This window comes from Phocoena sinus, chromosome 1 (assembly GCF_008692025.1).
Source record: "Phocoena sinus isolate mPhoSin1 chromosome 1, mPhoSin1.pri, whole genome shotgun sequence".
Lineage (NCBI taxonomy): Eukaryota > Metazoa > Chordata > Mammalia > Artiodactyla > Phocoenidae > Phocoena > Phocoena sinus.
In genome coordinates, this window is record NC_045763.1 from 52522566 (window position 1) to 52545497 (window position 22932).

A 22932-nucleotide genomic window follows, 5' to 3' on the forward strand; every position below is an offset into this window, starting at 1 on the left:
ATCTTGAGAAGGATTAGAAAATGCAGCAGGCTGCAAACTAGAGTGAGGGAGATGAGAAGGAAGAAATGGGATGGGGGTTTGGAGGAAGGAGGTATACTTTTTTTTTTCTTTCCCATCAGTGAAGAGAGCCTAGAGAGAAAATATGAGGTTAAAAAAAACTGGAAAAGCAGGCTTATTGGCAACTTGCCAAACCCTAAAAACCACCCCCTTTTTTTGCCAAAACAATACTTTAGCAAACCTAAAATAATTGCAGGAAGCTCTTTTCCATTTTAAGAACTATTACCTGGGGGAGGGAAAAAGAGGGGATTCTTAAAAGGCACCCTTCCAGAGGTGTCTCAGGAACAGGGACAGTAATGATAGCATATGTCCAGTTCTGGGCACGTGTTTGTGGACCAGAATATCTCCCTTCCCTAAGGGGACATCCCTTTCACATTTTTTTTTTCTTCCTAAAAAGAGAAAGATGTCATAGCTAAACCACTGTTGTTTCTGAACGTGATAGAACTTTTTCTATGGCGTCTGTGTTCAAACCCACTAGTTTCACAGTCCTGGGAGGGAGAAAGCTAGTTAATCTCCGCCTCCCTTTCTCCAGACACCAGCCCCCCCAGCCCCCAAATCCGGTGAATCTTCCTTGTGAAAATTTCCCCCACCACCCCCGCTTCTGGAGGCCACAGGACTGAAGCTGCACAAAGTTTGCAGGATTTTGTGCATAATTACCTCTGCCGACGATCTATTCCCACAAAAAGCTTCGTTGGAGAGACTACAATGCTTTGAGCCGTACCGCATTTCAGAAGGGAACAAAAGTTACCTAGGAGGTCTGATTTTTAAAAAATATTTGCATACATGCAAATTTCCCCCCCCGGCCTTCTCCGCGGTCCTCTACGTGCCCACGCAGCGAACCGAGGGGTGCAGGGCAACCTGGCAAAGTTGCCCAAGTCCTCCACCGAGGTCCGCGAAGGTCTGCGGCGGGGGTTGGGGGATGGGAACGAGGAAAAGTAGTTTTGTTTGCTTAAGCACATCCTGTGGCAGCCTATAGCTGCCCGGGAGTACAGACTGTAACTGCTCCTCACTGCGTTACCCAGTAATGCGCTGAGCGGGGACTGGGGGGGCGGAGGGGGGTGCCGAGCGAGCGAGCGAGCGAGCGAGCGAGCCAGGGAGCGAGAGAGGAGCGAGCGCGAGCGGCCGCGGAGGCTCGGGACCCGGCTGGCCGCGCGGCGCCGCAGCCGCCCCCTCCCCCACACCGCCCCCCCACCCCCCCCGCGGCGGCGCGAGCGGGCGGCGGCCGTGCGGTGCGGTGCAGAGCGGAGGCGGAGGCGGGCGCGCGGGCAGCTCGCGGGCACCCGGCCGGCGGGCGCGGGAGCTGGAAAGGGTGCGCTATGCCTTTAACGCCCGCGTACAGTAGACATGTATAGTGGAGTGTAGGGAAACTCTAGGCGGGGTTAAAGTTCAGCTCATGGAGCGGCAATAGCGCTGGCTGGCTGCAGTTGAGCCGAGTTGGAAATGTGAACGCAAGAAGCAGGCTTGATTTATTTTTCTCCCCCCTTCTCTCTCTCTCCTCCTCTCTCCCTCTTTCTCCTTTCTCACCCGCACTCACGCACACCTCCAAACCGCACACCCAGACGCACACGCACACCCCACCGCCGGGCAGTGATGTATTCTCCGCTCTGTCTCACCCAGGTAAGCAGCTGTTTGGATGCGGAGGGGCTGTGGGGGTCGGAGTGGCGGGGGCCGACCTGGAGCCGGGCCGGGGGTGCCGGGGACCCCGGCGCCAGCAGGGCCTGGGACATGTGTCTCGGGGTGTGCCCGTGTCTGCGCGTGTTTCGGTGTGTGTGTGTGTGTGTGCGCGCGCGTATGCTCGTGGAGGGGGGGTGGTGGAGAAATACAGCTTTAAGAAAGTAACTTTGTTTCCATGCGGGTGCATTCCTCTTGCACGGCCATTTGTGTGGGCACATGGCTAATGGCGCCCTCTTATTAATGCGTTAATTAATATCGGGGCGATTGACTGCGGAACGGCAGTGTTTTCGGACGCCCCGCACGTGTTTCGGCGGGGTTGCAGCCCATGACACGCTGAAATCTGGACTCAGCGTTTCTGCAGGCGCGAGGCCGGTTTCTGTAGTTAACGCGGCGCCCGGGGAGGGGGCCGCCGACGGAGCCCCCAGCACGCCCCGCACTCTCGGGGCCGCTGCACCCCTGGCTGCGGGAGAACTCGGGTCCCCGCGCCCGCTGCCCGCCCGCTGAGCCCGCGCCGCAGCAGCCTCCCCAAAGTCTTACTTTTGTTTATTGTTTGTCAGCCTTTGGGGTCCGGCCGCGGGAGGGACGCGGGCCGGGGCCCCGGGCCCCCGCCGGGACAGCGCCCCTTGGGCATGGGCGGGCGGCGGCGAGCCGGTCCCGGGGCTCGGCGGAGCGGAGCTGCGTGGCCCCGCGTCCCCCCGCGCCGGCCGGGTGGAGCCTGCGTCCTCGCCGCCAGTCGCCCGCTCGCTTTCCCGAGCGAAAGTTTCGGTGTCGGGACGAGCCCACGCTGCGCGGGTCGGCGAGCGACGGAGGCCGCGAGCCGCGGGCCGGGGCGCGCCGGGCGGAGTTGGGCTACCGGCCGCGAGCCTGAGCGGCGGCCGGGCCGGACGCGACTCCCCCCACCCCCCCCGCCGCCGCCGCCGCCGCCGCCGCCGCCGCCTCCCGCTGCTGCCGCGCGACTCGGGCCGCCCGGCGCACAGGACGGGGGCAACTTTTCCCTCCGACCTAACCGGAGCGTGGGTCTCTGTCGCCCCAGCGCCTCTCCTTTCCATGCCCTCCCTTTCCATCCCTCCCTTGTCTGCACCACCCCCAGGCAAAATATTGCTACTTCACGGCCCCAAGTTTGGTCCCTTTTGAATATATTATTTATTTTCTTTGAGTAAAAGGCATGAAGCTAAAGTGATTTTGCGCTAAAAATTTTTTGAAGAAAAGTGTGAGCCTTCATACTGTTTTGGTACATTGCGATCTGACCATTAATCACCTAGATGAAGTTTGTATGCTTCATATAAAATGTTTATTCACCACTCCCTTCAAAAACCTGCTACCACCTCTTGCTTTCATTTAGCAGGAGATAACGGTTTAACCGGAATACTTTCTGGAAGACTAAAAAGTATCCATAGTTTCTTCTCTCCTCTCTAGTTTCTGGATTTATTTCCCACATGACATGCCTTCTTATTGCAATATCTAATAGTCATCTACCGGCTATTTGATCTCAGAAGACTCTTAAATGCATCTTCTATGTTGAAATGGTCTGTTTGGGATTTAGGCCTAGCATTAATAATGGATAGCAGTTGCTTTTAGTTATTGTAAAAGTTTTTAATTTTTCCCTAACAAACTTCCAAAGTTCCTATTTTAGTAACTTGTGGAAGTATGGAATGAAACTTTTCCAACCAGTTTTGGCAAGGTTCACAATTGCATATGGATAAGATGCAAAGTGTAAGATAATTTGAATGAGTTATGACTACAGTGAAAATGCTGAGATTCAAAGCCTGAAGTTCTAGCTGGCAAAAGTTTGCAACACGTAGAACTGGTAGATAATACCAGTGTGCTGCCCTAGTGGGGAAGGACCATAGCAGACACATTAGAGTCTTCGCCAGTGAGCTCTCAATAGATAAATTTGTATTTTGGGATGGTACATACATGAGGATACCTGTGTACCCATGCAGGCCCAGGGCATAGTCAGGTATTTAACAAAGTTGGATTCTTTTGGTTCATGAGCTATTATCACATTAAGAAAGTTTTTTTTTTTTTAAACCTATTTGGCAGTGACATTTAGTAGGCCTTCTTCTGGAAACACCACTAAGAGAAACGCTTACTTAGTGTAACAGTTTGTAAAGAAAACGTACACTAAATAGTGAATGAGGGCCATATATTTTATGAGTTCTTCTTTTAGAAATTGATTCACAATTTATTTAACTTGCCGGAATATTTATAAAGCTTTAGAGCCAGTTTTAAAAAGAAAAACTTAGGTAATTTATTGGTCATTAAAGAAAGTCCAGTAAAGCGCTGTGATAAAAATTACTCTAAATGAAAGAATAAAATCCATATATGTGTGCAATTTTTTAAAACTTTATCAGGAAAATTCCAGACATCGTATTTTAATCCATGTGGACACATCTTAACCAAATCATGTACCTGGTCATAGAACGGTAACAGTAGAAATTTATAGGTGAACCTTTGAAAGAAGTAGTTCCAAAAATATCAGCATTCCGTGGTTCCGAAACTTGGCTTACTTACAAACAGATGAACGTTGAAGATGCTGATTCAAAGTCCTACCACTTTTGAAACAGGTTTTCAGGTTTGTTTTTATTGGTGGCCCATAATTTTCTCACCGAGTACATAACGTAAGATATTCTTTGTTTTCTCTTGAATATTTTGAAATATTATATAGCTTATGGCGATATGTGCAACAACATGCTTTATAAGGGCATACTGTTTTGTTTTTTAACTAATTTATGCTGTGCCTGGGCATTTCCTGCAAGTGAATGATGTTCTTTAGTTTTGATGTTCTGGAATATTTCTAATTGTGCATTGAGAAGTATAACTAGCCCTTTCCTTGTGTATGTGAGTTAAGAGTCATACAAAATATTGTGCACTTTTATTGGCACATTCTTAAAACCTTTGGGGAGTAATAACTTGTAAATACTTTTGATGTAAAACTGGGAACTTAGATTATTCTTAATGATTAGTTGAGATATTTGGCCTCATTTAAGGATTTTTATGATGAGATATATGGGCAGTTGGTTGGCAGGTAAACAAAATCCTTTTGAACACGAATGCACGCAGTTCGCAGTTCTCTGAGAAGCATGTTGGGAGTATCTTCGAACACTTAAATGTCACATTAGAAGGTTTATTTTAAATGTTTATCATCATTAATAAAGCTCTTTAATATGACAAGGTTTTGACATAAATATGAATTGTTTGGAGCTAAGTTATTCTTTGCATTTTAAAATGGGGCTGAGACTTTAAAATGAAATCCTCATTTTGGTGAAAGCTCACTTTGTAGTTAAGGTAGACTCCGGGCGTTCTTTGCATAATTCCACAGAGCCTTGGTCCCTAGCATGTCTTGTGTATATAAGAAAATCAGTCAATGTGAAGGACTGTTTCAAACCCCAAATTTATGTATTTTAGAGCATTTCAAGGATGAGCTCAGAATTTAGTAATGTTTAAATGCTTTGCAGTTTGGCGTATACCTTATAGATAAACTGTGACTTGAAAAATGCTCCCCCCACCCCATTTCTCTCTTCTAAAGTACGGCAATAGGAAAGATTCTCAAACATCAGAAATTTTAAAGTGCTAATGGTGTATGGGGAAGAATAATAGAATTCTTGTATTTTTCTCTGTTTTTTTCTCCACTTAAAGAATGCACATGTGTTGTGAAAGCTGACTTCTCTTTTGGATTCTTTTATTGAAAAAGAGCAGTTTTCAAACCTAAACTTGAAATACGGAGCCTGAAATTTGTTGAGAGAGGAAAAAAAAAATGTTGATTATTGAAATGATTTAGTGTGTATTATATTAATATAACCTTACTTTAAAAAAAAGTCATATGTAGTGTTTAAGTGATTGATTATAACTTACAATATTTTAACAGGCTTGATTGTTAAAGTATTTCACCAATTTTAAGCACTCAGTTTATATTTGAACGTTTAAAAATTAATAATTGCTTTAATAGTAATAATATTTTGGACATTACAGTTACTTGTGCCTCCAAAATATATTTAGATGGATATTACAAACCAAAAAAGAATGCATTTTATATTTGTCTGTCCTACACCCTTTTAAAAAAAGTCATCAAATATCTCTTTGGTTTTCTTATCCTCATTTATTTGAAAGTAAATAATTTATCTTTTGGGGGGAGGGTTGTGCGGTGGAGAGAAGTTAAGATTAGTAAGATTACTGTGAGTTGGTTAATCAAAAGTTAGATGTACTCAGAAAGCTTTGTGGAGTTACTGTTTAATTTTTCTTTAATTTTATATTTCTACTTCCTAAGAAAATGTCAAGTAAAAGAATCAAACATTTTCCATAAAACAGTAAGAAAAATTTAAATGTTTTAAATTCAATTTTATTTTCAAATTACTTGGATTTTAAGAGGCAACCATGAGGGTTTCCCGGGAGTCTCGTAAACATTGAATATACCAGGTTCCCTGTTTCTCTGTGAGAAAAAGCCTGAAGTATTATTTTCAAAATTTGAATGAGTATTCTGTTTTTTCGGAATGATTATTACTGAAGGTATTTCACAATCAGATCAGTAAATTGAATGTGTTTAGTTGCAACCGTGTTGTCACAGTGACGCATTCTTTACTATCTGGCTTGTACGCTTTTCTTTGGTTTTTTTTTTTTTTTTTCCCTTTTTTCCCCGTTTTGTTTCATTTCTATAATATCAGCAATTATGTCTTGAACATAGATCTTTTATTTTAGTCTGGTGAATATCAAATCCATCTCTTCTTTTGTATATGGACCTGCCAAATTTTTCTAAGTTTTTGACTAAAAAAAATTGTGTGTAACTAATACTTAGAAAGGAATTAGATGTTACCAAAATGACTAAGGAACAGATCAGAGTCTACATCAGAGTCTACTTTTAGAGGGGAAAGTCTTTGTTTCCATTGATCGTAGAGATGATTTTTGCTCCTAGACTTCCATAAACATTGACTGGCATCTAAATGTTTAGGATTTGCCAATCTGGCCGCCGAGCCCTGGCTGTACTACAAGTAGTGAGGTCAAGGCTGGAGCAAAATTAGATATGCCTTCCTTGAAATAGGGTTAAGAATATATGTTGTTATAAACATTTCGATAAACTTCACTTACTGTCTAAAGAATCTGGGACCTAGGCCCGACAATAGAACCTGGTACACTTCCGTGAACATAACAAAACATTTTTTACTTTTTAACGGTTTTCTTCTTTAAGATTGTGAGACATGATACCGATGAATTTTTTTCCCCCCCTTGGACTTTCCAAAGGGATCCCATGTATGATTTTGGTAACATAATGCTTGAATCAAATTTCAAGTGAAATAAGGATATATTTTTTTAAAGGTGAACACCTGAAGAAGCGTTGTTGCCTTTTGTTTTCATTATAGTTACATTTTTGTCTTCATTCATTTCCTCAGGATGAATTTCATCCTTTCATCGAAGCACTTCTGCCCCACGTCCGAGCCTTCGCCTACACATGGTTCAACCTGCAGGCCCGAAAACGAAAATACTTCAAAAAACATGAAAAGCGTATGTCAAAAGAAGAAGAGAGAGCCGTGAAGGATGAGTTGCTAAGTGAAAAACCAGAGGTCAAGCAGAAGTGGGCATCTCGACTTCTGGCCAAGTTGCGGAAAGATATCCGACCTGAGTACCGAGAGGATTTTGTTCTTACAGTCACAGGGAAAAAGCCTCCGTGTTGTGTTCTTTCCAACCCAGACCAGAAAGGCAAGATGCGAAGAATTGACTGCCTCCGCCAGGCAGATAAAGTCTGGAGGTTGGACCTTGTTATGGTGATTTTATTTAAAGGTATTCCGCTTGAAAGTACTGATGGCGAGCGCCTTGTAAAGTCCCCGCAGTGCTCTAATCCAGGGCTCTGTGTCCAGCCCCATCACATAGGGGTTTCTGTTAAGGAACTCGATTTATATTTGGCATACTTTGTGCATGCAGCAGGTAAGTGCAATGGTGAAAAGTCGGTCCACTTTCTCGCGTGTGCTTTTTTTCCTGATGACCTCTGTATGTGCTGGGCCATTCCCGAGCTCCCTATGGCAGGCCATGTCCACGTGGACGGTGTGGTATCCAAGGTAGACCAACATCAGAGTAGCCAGATCCTCCATTGTTTGAGGTTCCACCTTCATTCAGGTGGAAAAGCATAGCTTGGAGAGCATTCTCGCTAAGTTTAGTTCTTTAGTCAAGTAGTGTTATCAGAGGTGTTGGTACTCAGTTATGGGATATGTTTAAATCACGTTTTTTGATGAGGGGTGAGAGAAGTCTTATAAAAACCCTTGTAAGAAAGAGTCTGTTTTAACTGGCAAGTGATCTAGTTAAAAAGCGTTTAGTTTGGTAGTGAGGCAATATTTTTAGTTGCTTTTCTTCTGGGAGTGTTTTTATCTACTGGGGTCTCTTGAACCCCCTGCTAATTAAGAAGAGGTTGGAGGTAAGATTGCTTATCAAATCGCTGATCACACTAGTACAAACTTAGTAGCTTTGTATTAGGAATACTTAGTGTTGTTTACAATAGCTAAAGGAAAAAACAAACCAATTCTTTAAGTAATTGATGGAAAGATTAATCTTAAAAGTAACCAAACCTGTATAGTGCGTGAGCACATTGAGAAATAGATATTGATAATTGATTTGGTGAGTTGCTTGATTTGTAATAAAATTCTTTATTGTTCCAAGGCTGTTTTCAAGGCATGCTTTACCTGTGCATATTACAGCATGTAGAATAGCATTCAGGATAAAACTATTGAGGACTGGATAAAATAATGCATTTTTACTTTGTTCCTCTCATCTTGTTTTAGACAAAAGGCTCATTGTGTTACGTGAAAGCTCAGGTCTTGTGAAACTTGTTGACTTTTTATATGTACATATCGGTCTTGCTAGATTACCTTCATGGCAGTTACTTGAGCCAGATGGAAGAAAGAGTGTTGTGGAATCCTACCAGTAGGTTGTTTTGGGGTTCATGTATTTCTTTTTTCATAAAGGACAGAGAAGATGTTACCTGTAAAAGCGATACTCCATTGTTTTGCAAAACATTTTCAATTCTAAAAATATGAGCTCTTAGAAGTCATCTGATATCCTATTCTGTATTATTTTTCTCAATATATGTTTTAGAAAGAGAACTTTTGTTATCCATCCGTCCTTACATAAGAAACTGGAGAAATTTACTTTGCAAGCATGTCACATCATCATTTGCATTCTGTTGGCAGGGGATAAATGAGTATTTTAGAGGATGTGATCTGTAAGTGTTTCAAATATTTGGGTTTTTGAAAATGTATACTTAATTATAAGAAGTGCCTGTTGCTTTAGCCAGTTCTGGGTAGTGAAAACGAAAAGGTAGCACCTTTCAGATGACCTCTGAACAGGAACAAGTGGCCCTTTCTTAACTCTCTGTTAACCCTATTGTTGTTACTTTATTTTGTCTATTGAAAAAGCAGAGTTAAAATTTTTTCAAAATTTATTTGCATATATAAGTGGAGAATCTAGTAGGACAAGGTGCAAAAGAAGTTGTGGGTATTATATGCTTTGGGGGAGCACTCTCTAAAAATCTTGTGTTTCATCTCTTTGATATTTGGAGAAATAAATAACATAATAAATGCTCCTAATGGACCAATATAAGAAATTGCAGGTATCAGTGGGTGATGCCCATCATGGTAGGTGCTTCCTTACAAGGTAACATCAAAGGGAAATACCTGTTATGCGTTTATTGGTGTGAGAAGCATCTCTTCTAATTTTTAGATGTGAACGTTTCCCTTAGATTCACAGAGACACGGCCTTCCTCGCTCTCGCCGTTTCACGTTGGATTCTCTCTCGCTATTGACAGTTTGTGCCTGTGCTGTGGCTCCAGATCCCTTGAGCCATCATAGTTGCTGGTGGTTTCAATGAGCTGAAGGGTGATGTTGGTAAAATGGCAGGTAGACTGTTGCTTAGTAGAGTTAGCATCCTTATTGCTTATGAAAGATTTATTGCCAGCACTGTGGATCAGACTACCTTTCGGTTCGGTTTTCCTGCACCTCCCAGAATCCCTCGGTCGCCTGAACGGTGGCCAAGTACAAGCCATTGGCTCTCCCTGCGCAGCCGTGGCGCCTCTGTGCGCACCAGGATGGGTCTGAGGGATGCTCAAGGCCTTTTGTCTGAAAATATCTCAAATGTGATTTAAGAGATTTAGAGACCTGTTATTTGTGGAAGGGAAGCTGCCAATACAAATAGGAGGTAGATCGGTCAACTCACATACAACTGATTTGACAAGCATCTGTTATAATGCTGAAGATTTGTAAACACTAAACAATGTTTTTACCTCCTTAAAAGTTTTGAGAACTTGCCAGTATTGGCAGGAGGCAGAGACTCTGAAATGTGCTTCAAGAAACATGCCAAAACCATTGTGGCCTTTTCACCTATAGTCTTTTTTTTCCCTCTCTTTCTTTTACATGTATTTTTTTCCTTCCAAAATGCCATTTTTCCCCCTTGATGGCCACAGGAAGATCCTTTTTTTTCTTTCTAAAAATGCATATAATAATTATTGCTTCATGCCTCGGCCTCTTCTTGGGAAGGAAGTTGAAATCTTAGAACGCACATGTAAATACTGGAAGTTACTGCAGAATCAATTGTTTTTTAAAAGCAGAGGTGATTTTTCTAAGACGTATTGAGACGCTAAAATACAATACATAAACTGCATTCCTTTTTCTTCTCCTCTAAATCCAGGGGCATTAGAACTGTGTGAATTTTGTGGCTGATAACCAGTAACAAGTGTAATGAAATCGGAGTGATTCCATAAGCCTGAGAATTTCATCTCATTAAAAGTATAAAAGAGTAAAACCATTTTATGCCTTTAATTTGGTCTCTCTTTGAGTCGTTCTTCCCATGTATCATATGACAACTTTGAGATATTATGGTATTGTGGTAAATGGTGTTCTTTGTGGGTGTGTAACAGTAAAGCTAATTTATGACCAGTCTTTACCAGATGATCTGTATCAGAATCTACAATATACCCGGCACGTGGCAGGGTCACAATTTAAGTTGTTAAGGTCATAACCTTAGCCACCAGGCATTTGACCTTTTAGATAAAGTTAACCTTTGTTCATTAGTAGGCACTCAACCGAGAACTTTCTGGAGTTTTTTTTTTTTTTTTTTTTAAACTGCTTCTGTATAACTTCTGGTAATGTAATCAGATTCTAGAAAGATTTTCAGTTGAGTTAGTTAAATTTTGTAAGAGGTTAGACTTTTTAAGGACTCATCTCTTGGATAGAGGTAGGTTGCTGTATCTAGGCCATAAAATGACTTTTTATAGTTATTACCTGCTGCGGGTAGAATGAAAGCTGAGGTAGCTGTGTGGAGATGTTTAAAAACTAAAATTAAACAAATAGAATTATGTTTAATTCAATGAAGGCCTTTGCTAATTTTTGAGTGGCATTAGGCCCCAAAGCTAAATCACAATGAGCATCTTCACTTTTTGCAGATGAGGAATTTTTTAAGATTGGAAGTATTTTTAGTTACCTTAAAATTCACTCTGAAAGACTAATACATGACCAGAATTTGTCAGGTAGTTGCTGTAATTGCTAATTAGCCAGGGACAGAGCGAATTGAACTTGTCCTAATGGTAGCAGGAGTACTTGTTAGTTTCAGGGTAGAAAGTGAACGCGTTTGCACAGTAGTGTTTTAGTTTAATAGTTACGGATTGCTTCCATGGTCTCCCTTTACTACCTTTACTTAGTGTTGCTCGCCAGGAATAGTAAAGGTCCCGTCGCTTACTGAAAGAGTTGCGATGTCTGCGAAGCCTGGTGCCTGTCCTGGAAACCTGACAGCGGTGTTACTGACGACCACATTACCTGTACCATATTGTTCACTTAATTATGCTGTCCTGAACGCTCATTTCAAATTATTTACATTACTGCTAGTTCTGCTCTGATAGGCCACGTATTATTCCATTTCAGCAGAGAGAGAGAGAGACTCCCATTCAGGTGCATTCTAGTTGTATTTTGGCTTCGTGATTGCCATTCCTTCATATAGTAATAGAGAAAGCCGTGATATGCAGATAGACCAGATGGTCATGTTGACAGATTGAGAATTCACTTCCTGCTGCTCCAGAGCAGGTGTAAGATTAGGAGTGTCTGTGTAGGAACGTGTGTGCGCTTCGTGTGCATGTGTGTGCACATCCAGGCTGCACACAGAGTGCTGGTTAGAGTAGGGGGAATGATTTCTTTTTTTAAAAAGCTGGTACCTTAAACACAGTGTAACTGTGTAAGGTTATCAGTGCATACAGAATAATAATTGTAAAAAAATTTAAATTGATAATGTTAGATTGTTACAGTTTATAATTTTATGCCAAATTAATTATGATAATTTTTAAAGTTTTAGGTAACTTACCATGTTAGTTTGTGGCAGGATTGTATATCTAAAATATATTCAATATATTCTGTTAACGGGTTTGTGTGTATGTGTGTTTACACTCAAATCCAAGACTATACATTATTGAATTAAACTTCTTCATTACCCTAATAAACTCCTTAGTAGAAAGTTGTGTAGTTAGTTTCTGTGATTTATAATAATAAAAAAACATATTTGGAAAAAGAAGGGGTAAGATTAATATACAGTGATATTTAATGAAGACAGTAAGTACCACTCCATCTCAAACTCTAACCTTAAACTAAAGGTGGATTTTGTGGCTGATTGATCTACTGTAACTTACTGGTATATGCACACAGTTATAGAAAATGTCATTTATCTTTCTATTTATCTTTTAATTCTTTAAGGGAGATAGCACAATCAACAAACTTGAGATTAAATATGGCTTTTATATCCTTGAGTATTTTCTGCATAACTTGAAGACTGTAACAATATCCTCTATTTAGAACGTAGTAACAATACCCTTTATCTAGAATGTCGTGAGGAAGATGGAAGTTGAAGGGTAGAGAGTGTAGAGGTATAGGGAGAAAGGCTGTTCTTGAGTAGAAGGGAGGTCAGCTCATTTATGGCTCAGAGGTTTGAGTGTTGGTAAGAAATTTCCCAATGCTGCTGGCTTGGACTTGCCTTGTCTGCTTTTCCACCCAGTGATGGATAGCATTAATTTGAACCTATTTAGGGCTAGTGTGGGAGAAACCACAGCCTTTGTTGTGGTCACTGGTATACACAGTAGGACTGGCTGTTTTACTTGGTTAAGGCCTCAAGCTGCTTCCAGAGGATGCAGAACAGCCTGTCGGTTTTTTAAAACTTGCACAGAAGCAGCAACAATTCTAATTGCTCACAAATGTTAATATAGATTATTGAAAACAATTTTGAGGTTAGAATAGAAGAAAAAACATAAAATACAGATTGCATTCATTGAATGTGCTAAACACCAGTTTGTTGTCATTTCAGCAATGATTTCCCATGGTCGTTTAGAGGTTAGATCTTGCTTTTAAATATATTATAAATTGTAAAGCCTTGGAAGGTGATGTCAGGGGAAGGAAGAAGAAGTCAGGTGGAGGAGGAAGAGAACGAATAAACTGACATGCTTTGTTAAGAGAAACATAAAACCGTGAACTTAATGGCAAATGGAGATGCTCTAAAAAGTGTTTTGGTTTAAGTAATGACTGTAAAAGGATCCCAAGCAGCAAGATATCTAGTGGAGAACTTTATAATCCATCTCACCATCATTTTTGCATAGTATGCTTCAGATTAAGAGACCTATTGGGGGCTTTGGAGTTTCTATTCAGATCGTTAGAAAGAAAAGTTTTGCAAAAATTCTTTGTAGGGTTTAGGGGTCTAGTTAGGGACACTGTGGCATGCATAAACTTGGAAAAGGGGCTATTGAGATATTCATTATTATTACCATTTTGCTTTTTAAGGGGTAACCTACAGTGTTGTCAACATTTTAGCTCTCTCCCGCCAAGGCAACTGTAAGATAGAAATGATTGATCCAGACTTTGGTGTCCCTGAACTTACCAGAATTCTCCAGCTGCTGCTAAGATAGAAATGGCTTTTTCCCTAGGCATTTCCTAAAATATTAGAAAACAGTGCTTCATGTTTTGGTATGATAATTCCACAGGGTAAAAGTATATTTTATCTAATGGAATTAGTCTTCTTATTAATACTTTAGTGACATAAACATGGCTTATGAGCCAAAGGGATAATTCCACAAATGACAAATTGCTGCTACTTTGTAGCAGAGGATATTTTTGCTTTTCTGTTTGTGAGAGACACTAAATGAGATAAGATTGAGCGAAATAAGTTCATTTGTGTTATGTATTTTGGCGAGTGTTGTTCTGTGATATATTGCTAATCTCAATCTCAGAAATGATCAGGATGATCATGATAACTGGAGTTTGAAGTGGAATAGCTTTAATATTTTTTGAGAACTTTAAACTATTTGTCTTAAACTCTTTGTCTTCATGTCTTACACATATTTTCCTAGTGGTAAATTTTGGACCTAAATCGATTGAGAGTAGAGAGAAGGAGATGGATGGAAGAAAGGAAGGAAGGAAGGCAGGCAGCCAGACAAATAACTTTCATTGTCTATTTTGCAGCAAGTACAGTCCTAAGTTTTGCCATACGTTGTAGCTTTCTTTTATTTTTTTTCTTTAACTTCACAGGAGTATTGTAAATAAGTAATGCACTGTCCGTTTGGACAGGTGAAAATCAAGTCTCAGAGGTGCCAAGGGATTTGTGCAGAGCAAGATTAAACCCAGGCCTCCTGATTCCATATCCTATGCTTTTAAAAACAAAATTCAGATCCATTCTATATCCCTCTCTATATCCTGTTGTCTGGCGTTGGATGTCACTTAAGTGGTATCACACACCCACCTTGAGTCAAAGGGGAAATAAGAAGTCAAAATCCAAACCTTTCCCACGGAGATATTTTACTGTGGAGTTTGGTTTTAGCCGCAGAATGAAGCCACACTTGGTTAGAAGAGGGAGAAATGGTCTCATGCTTGTTAGTGTTGGGGTCAAAAATCTGGAATGACTTGTTCTTTCTTGTTTTTAGAATGTAGAAGTTTAGTGAATAGAAGCATTATAACACAGGTTTAAGAATTTTTTTTTTTGTAAGATGAAGTTAGATGAATTGGTTCTAGATGCTTTGGGAAGCCATTGAGAATTAAAGCAAGCATTATTTTAAAAATCAGAATTGCATGTAATATTTTACTAGGTAAATTTTTATGCATTTTAAAATATGCACAAGAGATGTATTTCTAACGTCCTTTGATGATTAGATTTAAAAGTTTTAAATTTACTTTGTTTCCAAAAGTTTCTGTGATTATGGCTGTGTGTAATTATTTAAAGGAAAGCAAAAATGGAATTTTATTAGTTAAAAAATTGTTTTTTAACTTAAAAGACGAAGAAAATTGAAAATAGGGAAAAGTTTCATTTTAACGCCCTTAAATGACTAACTGATTTATTGATGGATTTATTTAATGCCCTTATTTTCACTTCTTTAAACTTCGGCAAGATTAGTTCTTAATGACTTTAGTGCAGAAGTTCAAAGCCTCACTCAACATGAATTTTATAACTGTAAATAGAAAAAAAATTATAATTATAACATACTACATCTATTCATTTTATGTATGAATTCTTCTAGTGTTTATTTTTTTAAAAAGCTGCTGAACTGAACTTATATTGAATAAAGTAGAAATGTGACTTTCTTTTTAAGTTTCTTTTTTTTTTTAGAAATGCTAATAAATCTAAAAGTTAGGGTGTGGAATGTCAGTCACCCCAGAAAGGGAAAACTGAGGTGTGTGATAAAAGTGATTAAATTGGAAACAAAAGAGGATTGCAATAAAAAAAAAAAATAGGACTCACACCCCATTGTCCTCTCCATCAGGTTCCATACTGCCTACCTTTGATGTCTCTGATGAGTGTTTCTGGTGGTCCCAATAGCTTATGAGTTTCCAAACAGAAACAATTTTCAGAGCATATATATTGATGTAAATATTTTAATGGCTATTTTTGAAATATTCTATGGGTTATAAAAGCCAGATGAAATAAAAGTAGCAATAAAATGTATTTTTAAAATGAATAAGATTTAACAACTTGTATGTATGTCTGTGTAGCATCTGCCATTGTCAGGCTGTTGTCTTTGTTGCTATGGTTTGGGTGATTTTATTTCCTTTTGTAATTTTGCCAGCCTGTGATTGGCTAATGCAACATGTTCACGCTGTTGGGGAAGATGTATCTGTGGTGAGTTTTATCCAAGGGGTAATTTTTGGTAGGGAAAGGTATTTGTCAGTGGATAATAGGAACTGTGGTGCTACAATATCAATTTTAATTGGATTTTTAAAATTAGCGACATATTAATATGGGAAACTCAGAACTGTCTGTTCTGTGTTATGTGCCTTCCTCTTTCCTCTTCCCCTATTGGAAGCATTTAGAATTCTATGTATTTTAATTTTAAAGGGATTAGTTATTTAAGTTTAAGTTCCCACATAAAGTGAATATTGTATGTACGGGATCCCATCATTGTCACTTTCAAATATTCCATTGCCTTTCAAAGGAGCTGACATTACAAGTCCTTAGGTTGACAAATTCTCATCAACTTTTGTGAAAATTTTGGCTGCAGAAGGAGTAAAGTCAAAAGAGGGCCATAGACAGATGGATTTCAGTGTTAAGATGACATCAAGCCCTTCTTGTGGCATTTTTAAACATTCCAAATGAATGAGGAATGGAGATGCTTACAGAGCTTACTGTAGAATAAGTAATTAAGATACTGTGCGTCTGCATGTAAACCTTCGTAGCGTACTATTCAGCAGAGCTGTATGGGCTCAGATATAATAGCAGATTAACAATGAAAATTGTAAACATCTTTTATGCTGAGTATAATTCATAAATAATATTAGATATAAAAAAGTGTTGATGGAAAACAGTGTATACCTGAGAATATATTTTTAGCATTAAGTAATTGGAAGTTAAAGATAAGTTGGGTTACAAACACTTAAGATGAAGTAAGGATTCTGGATAAGAATTTGGTAAAAACTTGTCTGCATCTCTGTAGGACTGTGGCACGATTTTTGCATGGGTGTCTTTTATATAAAAAGTACTGAGTTACTAAAGTTTCTGATCGATTCATTTAGTTGGCTTTTTCTCCCCTTCTTTTAAATGGTGGAGGTTCTCTTTGGGAGAGTAGTTTCGAGTAACTTCTGAGAATGAAGTCTTTGTAACTTGATGCTCTTCAACAGCGTAACTATTGTTGTATGTTCCTGTCAGGGAAAGATAGTCATTGCAGTACTTTTATTGTATGGCCTCTTAATATGTGACAAGGACTTTTATTAAGAATTCTTTTTTCTTTTAAATGTACTTTTAGAAGTCCCTTACCCTCCTGACCCAATCAGGGATTACAGTGGTTTTTAAGAAGATTCAGATGAATTTTTATTATTTTCTTGGCTCATTTACTGTATAGACAAAAGTCTTATTATTTTTTTTTTTTAAAAGGCTCTGGAATCATGTATTTTAGATTTTCTGTAAAATAAAGTAGGAATAGAAATTAACAGAAAAGTGCCATCTCATTGGGCCCAGGATGTATACAGTTCTTGGAGAATGAGGTTATTGCAGCCTGAAATTTTAGGGTTGAAGAACTAATTGTTCTGAAGATATTTGCCCCTCATCTCAGAAAAGACGGCAAACATGCAAAATGGATAAATGTAATCCTTTGTACTTTTACCACCTACATTTTTAAACTACAGTGACTGTGATTTCTCCAGAAAGGTCAGAGGTTTCAGACAGAAAGCTTTGTGATTCTTCAAAGAGAGACATTTTCAATTTTGCTATCTAATGACTGATTATGCATAGCTTTTAACTTTATTTGCAGTTGAGCCTCAGAGGTGCTGGGATGGGGGTGATGCTGAGTAAGTGAGGCCGGGTCATGAGACAGCGGAACTGGAGGGAGACAGCTAGATGGGAGAGGAACATAGATGCACATTTAGGGATTTGCATGTTTGGCCCTTTATTACTGACACCTTTTAAAAAGTGAGAGCAGAGCAGCTGCAACGGTACGTTTTGCTTTGTGCTAGAGCATTCTGTGACAGACTCTTAAATACTTTGGGCACTTGAAGGAGTTTACATAGCTGGGTGCCATGTTTTAGGATTGGCTTTGTTGGTTTTCTAAATTGTGGATATGGGTTTCTTTGGTTTTATGTGGGTTTCTTTGTTTCTGTTTTGTTTTCCTTTTGGACTTCTCCAAGTTTTGGAGAATTTTTCATGTTGGGTGGTAGGGGCGAGTGGAGTTGGTAGATGGCTTTTGTTGTGGTTTACTCCGTTATTCAGGAAACAGAGGCTCAGAGAGTGCTCGTAGCTCACTCAAGGTCACGCCAATGGTAGTGGCAGAGCCAGGATGAAAGCCGGATCTGTCAGACCCCAGACTAGTCTTGTTCACCTCCATGATATTTAAGTTGGTTCTTATACATTATTTTATTAGCTCTTCATATAAACCTTACCTTTTGGGTAGGGGAGCTTTTATAATTGCCTTTATGCTGCTGAGAAACAGGGAGGCTGAGTAATGTGTCCATGGTACATGGTTAGTAAGTGGTTAGGGCTGGTAAGTAGGTCTGACCCTTTTATGGCCTGTTTTTCTCTCTCAAGTGTTTCCCAGTATATCATACTCCCTAAGCTCTGCCTTGGAATTTATGGATGGGGCTAAAACTGTTCTCTGGGAGTACATTATAGTGCTGAAAACCATTGTTTTCTCTAAAGTTTAAAAAGTGGTGAGCACCTAGACCTTGTCCTGGTTTGTTAATAGATTCAGAATTTTATACCTTGAAGGAAACTTAGAGGAAACCTTCATTTTGCCGGTGAAGAAACTGAGTCTGTGCATCCCAGGAGCTCTGGAGATAGAAAATTCTTGTATAAGTTGAGGAGCAGTTGTGGCCTGCTATCATTTGTATCAAGGTGGATGCTCTTTGGTTGATGTTGGCGTAGAAGATGTATTTTGGTTGCCTTTATTGACAGTTTCCACCATGTCCTTGGCAACTCAGTTCAGCAAACATGTTTCGAGCGCTCACTACCTGTTAGGCACTGTGTTAGGTGCCAAAAATACACAACTGAAGAAAATACTGGGAGATGAATTGTTGCTATCTTAGATGAATTTTCCTCAGAAACTAAGATTTTAAGGCTTTCAATGTTTTAAAATTAGGATTTTCCCAACTAATAGCCCATTAGAAGTTTTAGACATTTGCAGAACTGGTTGTTGATACTACCTTTTTCCTGTACAATTGGTGTACATTGAGGAATTCTATCATTTGGTGATATTACTACTAAGTGTTAACTTTTTGGTTTTCTTAGGTCAGAAATACCTATTTAAATGGAAAGAAAACCTAAGCAGACACAGAACAGGGCACAGGTGTTTTCTATTATTTAATAGTTCACCATAGCACCTCTTCTCTAGAGAAAGCTGGTGCACAAAAAAAAGTTCTACTTTTTTTTAAGGACATCCTTTGAGTAATGCTGAGGTATAAAACAGTTATAGGCAAACTAAACAGCAGGAGAATGAGGGAGTAACAAACAGAAAGGAAGGGAAGGCCTTGAGAGCAAGCTATGGTGATTTCATTTGGCAGTTGGTAGTTCCTAAAACACAGCCAAGTCCCAGTAGCATAACCACTTAAATTCTCTATTTTGCTCCATCTCCGAAGAAAGGTAGCAATCTTGAGACTTTGACGTGGAAGTGGATTTTAAGTTGTCCGAGTTCTCAAGCTGCTCTGCCTTTCTTTCTCTTGTGAGAAGAAAACAGATAATGTATTAAGGGGTCCTCTGTGTACAAGTGTGTGTTAGTGTGGTAATGGGGCAGCTGTGAGGGTCCTTTGGGAAAGTGTGTACAGATGGTGATAGAAAGGAGAAGAACTACTGCATGTCTGATAAGTGAAATACAAACAGCGACAGCACCAACAGCAATCTGGTGGTCCCAAATATTGGAAATTTTTTGTTCTCTGTTATATCTGCTTGTTGTTTAATCTGAAAGTGAAATCTGTTTCTGCAGCCATTAATATATGTGCTTTTCTTTGTATAGAGTGCAGAACAAATGATGTGTTCTGTAATTATTTTCAAAAGGCAGAAAATGTGTGTGTAACAGTGAGAGTGGCATGGGATTGTCATAGAAACTCGTTCTGAACGCTGTAAATAAAAATGGTTGGGGATTAGTCACAGTGACATGGGGGACATCATGGAACGCAAGACGTTTTTCTTTGTTTGACAGTATGAGAAGTGAGGCAAACTTCATAGGGTTCATGGGATACTAGCAGTTCATTTCTTCCAGGGAAAACACAGTTGACTTCAGATTAAATAAACCACTTGGATACAAATATCAGAATTTACCTTGTGAGTTTCACAATATCTGATGTTTCCTTTACTTTAGGAATGTCTTGTTTCCAAATAATGAAAGTTTAACAAGTTTGAAAATCTCTCTTTTTTTTTCTACTAATCTTTAGAATCACCCTGTCTCTTTCCTCCTTCCTTGACCACACTTTACCCACTTGTAATCCTGCATGGTATTTTTACACATCTGGCCTTAATTCTGTTTTCTTTGGTCTTCCTTTTTTTTTTTCATGAAATATGAATAAAACTGAACACATTAATGATAAACTACCTTCATTAATGTTATATATTTTAAATTATATATATTCAGGTAGAATTATGAGTCTATCATTATGAGTCAATATAACACCATTTTCTGTTTTTTAATCAGTTATTTAGAGGAAAATTGTTTGAGGGGATACTCATTGTCTAACTAAGTCTGACATCTGGAAAAAGATTGCTCATCTTTAAATTTGGAATGAATCCCCCATCGCAGATTCCCACCAGGGTGATGTGTCAATAAACTCTGATGTCTTAGCCTTAGATTCTTGAACTTTTGGAGGTAGGGGCTGAACTCTAAGAAGGGATTTCAGGACTTAAGTAACTTCGCGTTATGGGGTGACTTGTGCTTCTGACAAGGCTCCTTTCACAATGCTGTGCGTTATTGAAGGTTCTTATGTGTTATCAAGATGATAAATGCAATGTTTAAATAAGGGCAAGGTGTATGAGACAAATGTGGGATAATTAACACGAGTAAATTACCTTTCTGGATTGAGTGAATCAGTGGACATAACTAACCTTGAAACTGGAGAGAGCACATGCAAAGACATAAATGAGAATTTTGGGGCATGGAACATATAGGGGCAACCTGTCTCCTTGCCAAGTCTCTACCCACACACTATATATATATATGTATAAATTAATGGAGAATCTGGGTTGAACAAAACCAAAAAACGTGAGAAGCTTATAATGTGAATTTTAAAACTAGGTAACATATAATACAGTTTTTAGGTGTTCACTTCAGGACTGAATTTAAGCCTAAACTTTTTTGGTCAGAATAATTTTCCCTTTTCACTCTATCATGTTAACTGATTCTGATTTTTCACCAAAATCCAAAGCTTTATTTTAGCCTAAAAGTTATGACATGTGAATAATTAGAATTCTGAAAACAAAGCTTTGATGATGCTGGACATTTATATAAAATTATATAGGCTATTTCTGTTTCCATCTGAGATCCTAGTCTTGACTTTTATCCAGACTGTTTACCTAGAAAAGATGATTTGGGGTTAATAGAGTAATGTAGTCATTGCTCCAGCTTATATGTGAGGAAATCCATCTTTATACCAATAGCCATTTATCAAGTACCTACTATGTGCTAGCTACCCTGCTAGGAGGGGAAAGAAAGGATTTTAATTCCATGCTGTTGAATTTGTGAAGAGCACAAGCTTGATTAAAAAGGAAACCCTCTCCTCAGGATGGACACACATTTGGTTTTGAATCACATACTGTCCTGCTCTGCAGGGAAAGTGTCTGTCAATCATAGCCTTATCTCTAGTGAGCATTTGCAGGTTTGTTTGTCTATCCTTGCTAAATAGGATAGATTTCGGCATGGTTACTTATCCTAAGTTGGGAGAGGCCAAGGGCAGTAGTGGTAGAAAAGGTAAAGATCAGAATTAAGGAGCTGGGTCCTCCTATCCAATGCTTCACTTTCATTAAAGCTATTAGACCAATTTCATTAGCTCCAAAATGCACCAGCATATGTAAATCTTCTTTGTTTAATTGGAGACCTATTGATTGTAGGTAACATAAGCCTCTCTAAGGGAAACAGAACCCAACTGAAGATAAGAGTTTCTTCCCTCAACACATACAGCATTCATGATTTTATTTCTCTAGGCATGTTCATTATCAAAACCATTCCACTGCAGACTTTCCCAGAAAGTGTTTCTGCCTGGCCCTGTTTTCATATCTGAAAGCTCCTACTTGTTTCAGCAAAGGATAATGGGAGGATTTTGACAGAATATACATTTCTTTCTCTTTTTTTTAACTAAAACTTTAATAATAATGAAAAAAAAACTTATAAAATCATATGAAAATAATTTGCTTTAAAGAGACTAAGTCTTCTTTTGTGTTTTCATAGACTGCTAAAGGGGACGAAATTCTGGCTGTCTTCTTTGGTGAGCAATCACCAGCAATATTCCAGTGGGGGATGGAAACTAGAATGTAATTTTTCCCCTTACATTCTAATTGGATCTCAGAGTTGCAGAGAGGATAGTGTACCAGCCCACACTTTGCAAAGTGATATAAAGTATGGGATTTTCCCAGTGTGCTTCATATGATTGGGACATCTTATAAATGTTTAAACTAATGAGAAAATTGGCATTTACTTATATATGTTGCTGCAATTCCACTTTATTTCTGAAGTATAAGATTCAGGTCAAGGTCAATGTAGGGCTTATAGGGAAGTAAGAATCTTGGGAAGGAGAAATATCTGTTCGATGTTGTAGTCATACAGTAACTCAAAAATTATCTTTAAATGACAAAGAATAATGTGTCGGAGAGGTAAATATATCTACTTTTCCTTCCTTAAAATTATACTAAAATTATGTTTAATATTAAGCACTTGAATTAAGTGCTCTAAGTTTTCTATTCCTTAGAGTATTATTGATCTCTAAAGGAGATATTTAATTAGTGAAATTACAGCATCTTGAAAAAATGGGTTATTTTCTAATTTCATAAGGTAGTTGATGCTATATAGCAATGCCTTCATGGCCTTTCTTGTAACGTTCGTCTTCTTTTTTCTGTGTGGCTGCTTGAACACCTCTCAGGTGGTGAGGAGTATATGTTTAGATGGCATAGAGTAGAGATATCTTGACTGGTAGTGAGTAACTTTATATCAGCCACTATAATGCTTATCAGTGAAATTCTAACTCATTTAATTATTACTTAATTCTCTGATTATTTTTTTGTATCTGAGAGAAGATGATCACCTTC

At 39.1% G+C, this 22932-nt stretch overlaps 1 protein-coding gene across 6 annotated transcripts in view; it reads left to right on the forward strand.

Annotated features, from left to right (window-relative positions):
• The first annotated feature begins 1060 nt into the window (after positions 1-1060).
• Positions 1061-22932, forward strand: part of NFIA (nuclear factor I A) — a 396670-nt gene continuing 374798 nt past the window's right edge. For 4 of the 6 annotated variants that reach the window (XM_032649023.1, XM_032649040.1, XM_032649056.1 and 1 more), the window contains exons 1-2: positions 1333-1674; positions 7116-7647. In XM_032649023.1, the coding sequence (XP_032504914.1) occupies positions 1648-1674; positions 7116-7647 (559 nt within the window). In that variant the 5' untranslated portion in view covers positions 1333-1647. Of the gene's footprint in view, positions 1079-1274; positions 1675-7115; positions 7648-22932 lie in introns of those variants that run through there. The other 2 variants (XM_032649031.1, XM_032649049.1) reach the window with 2 other exon arrangements.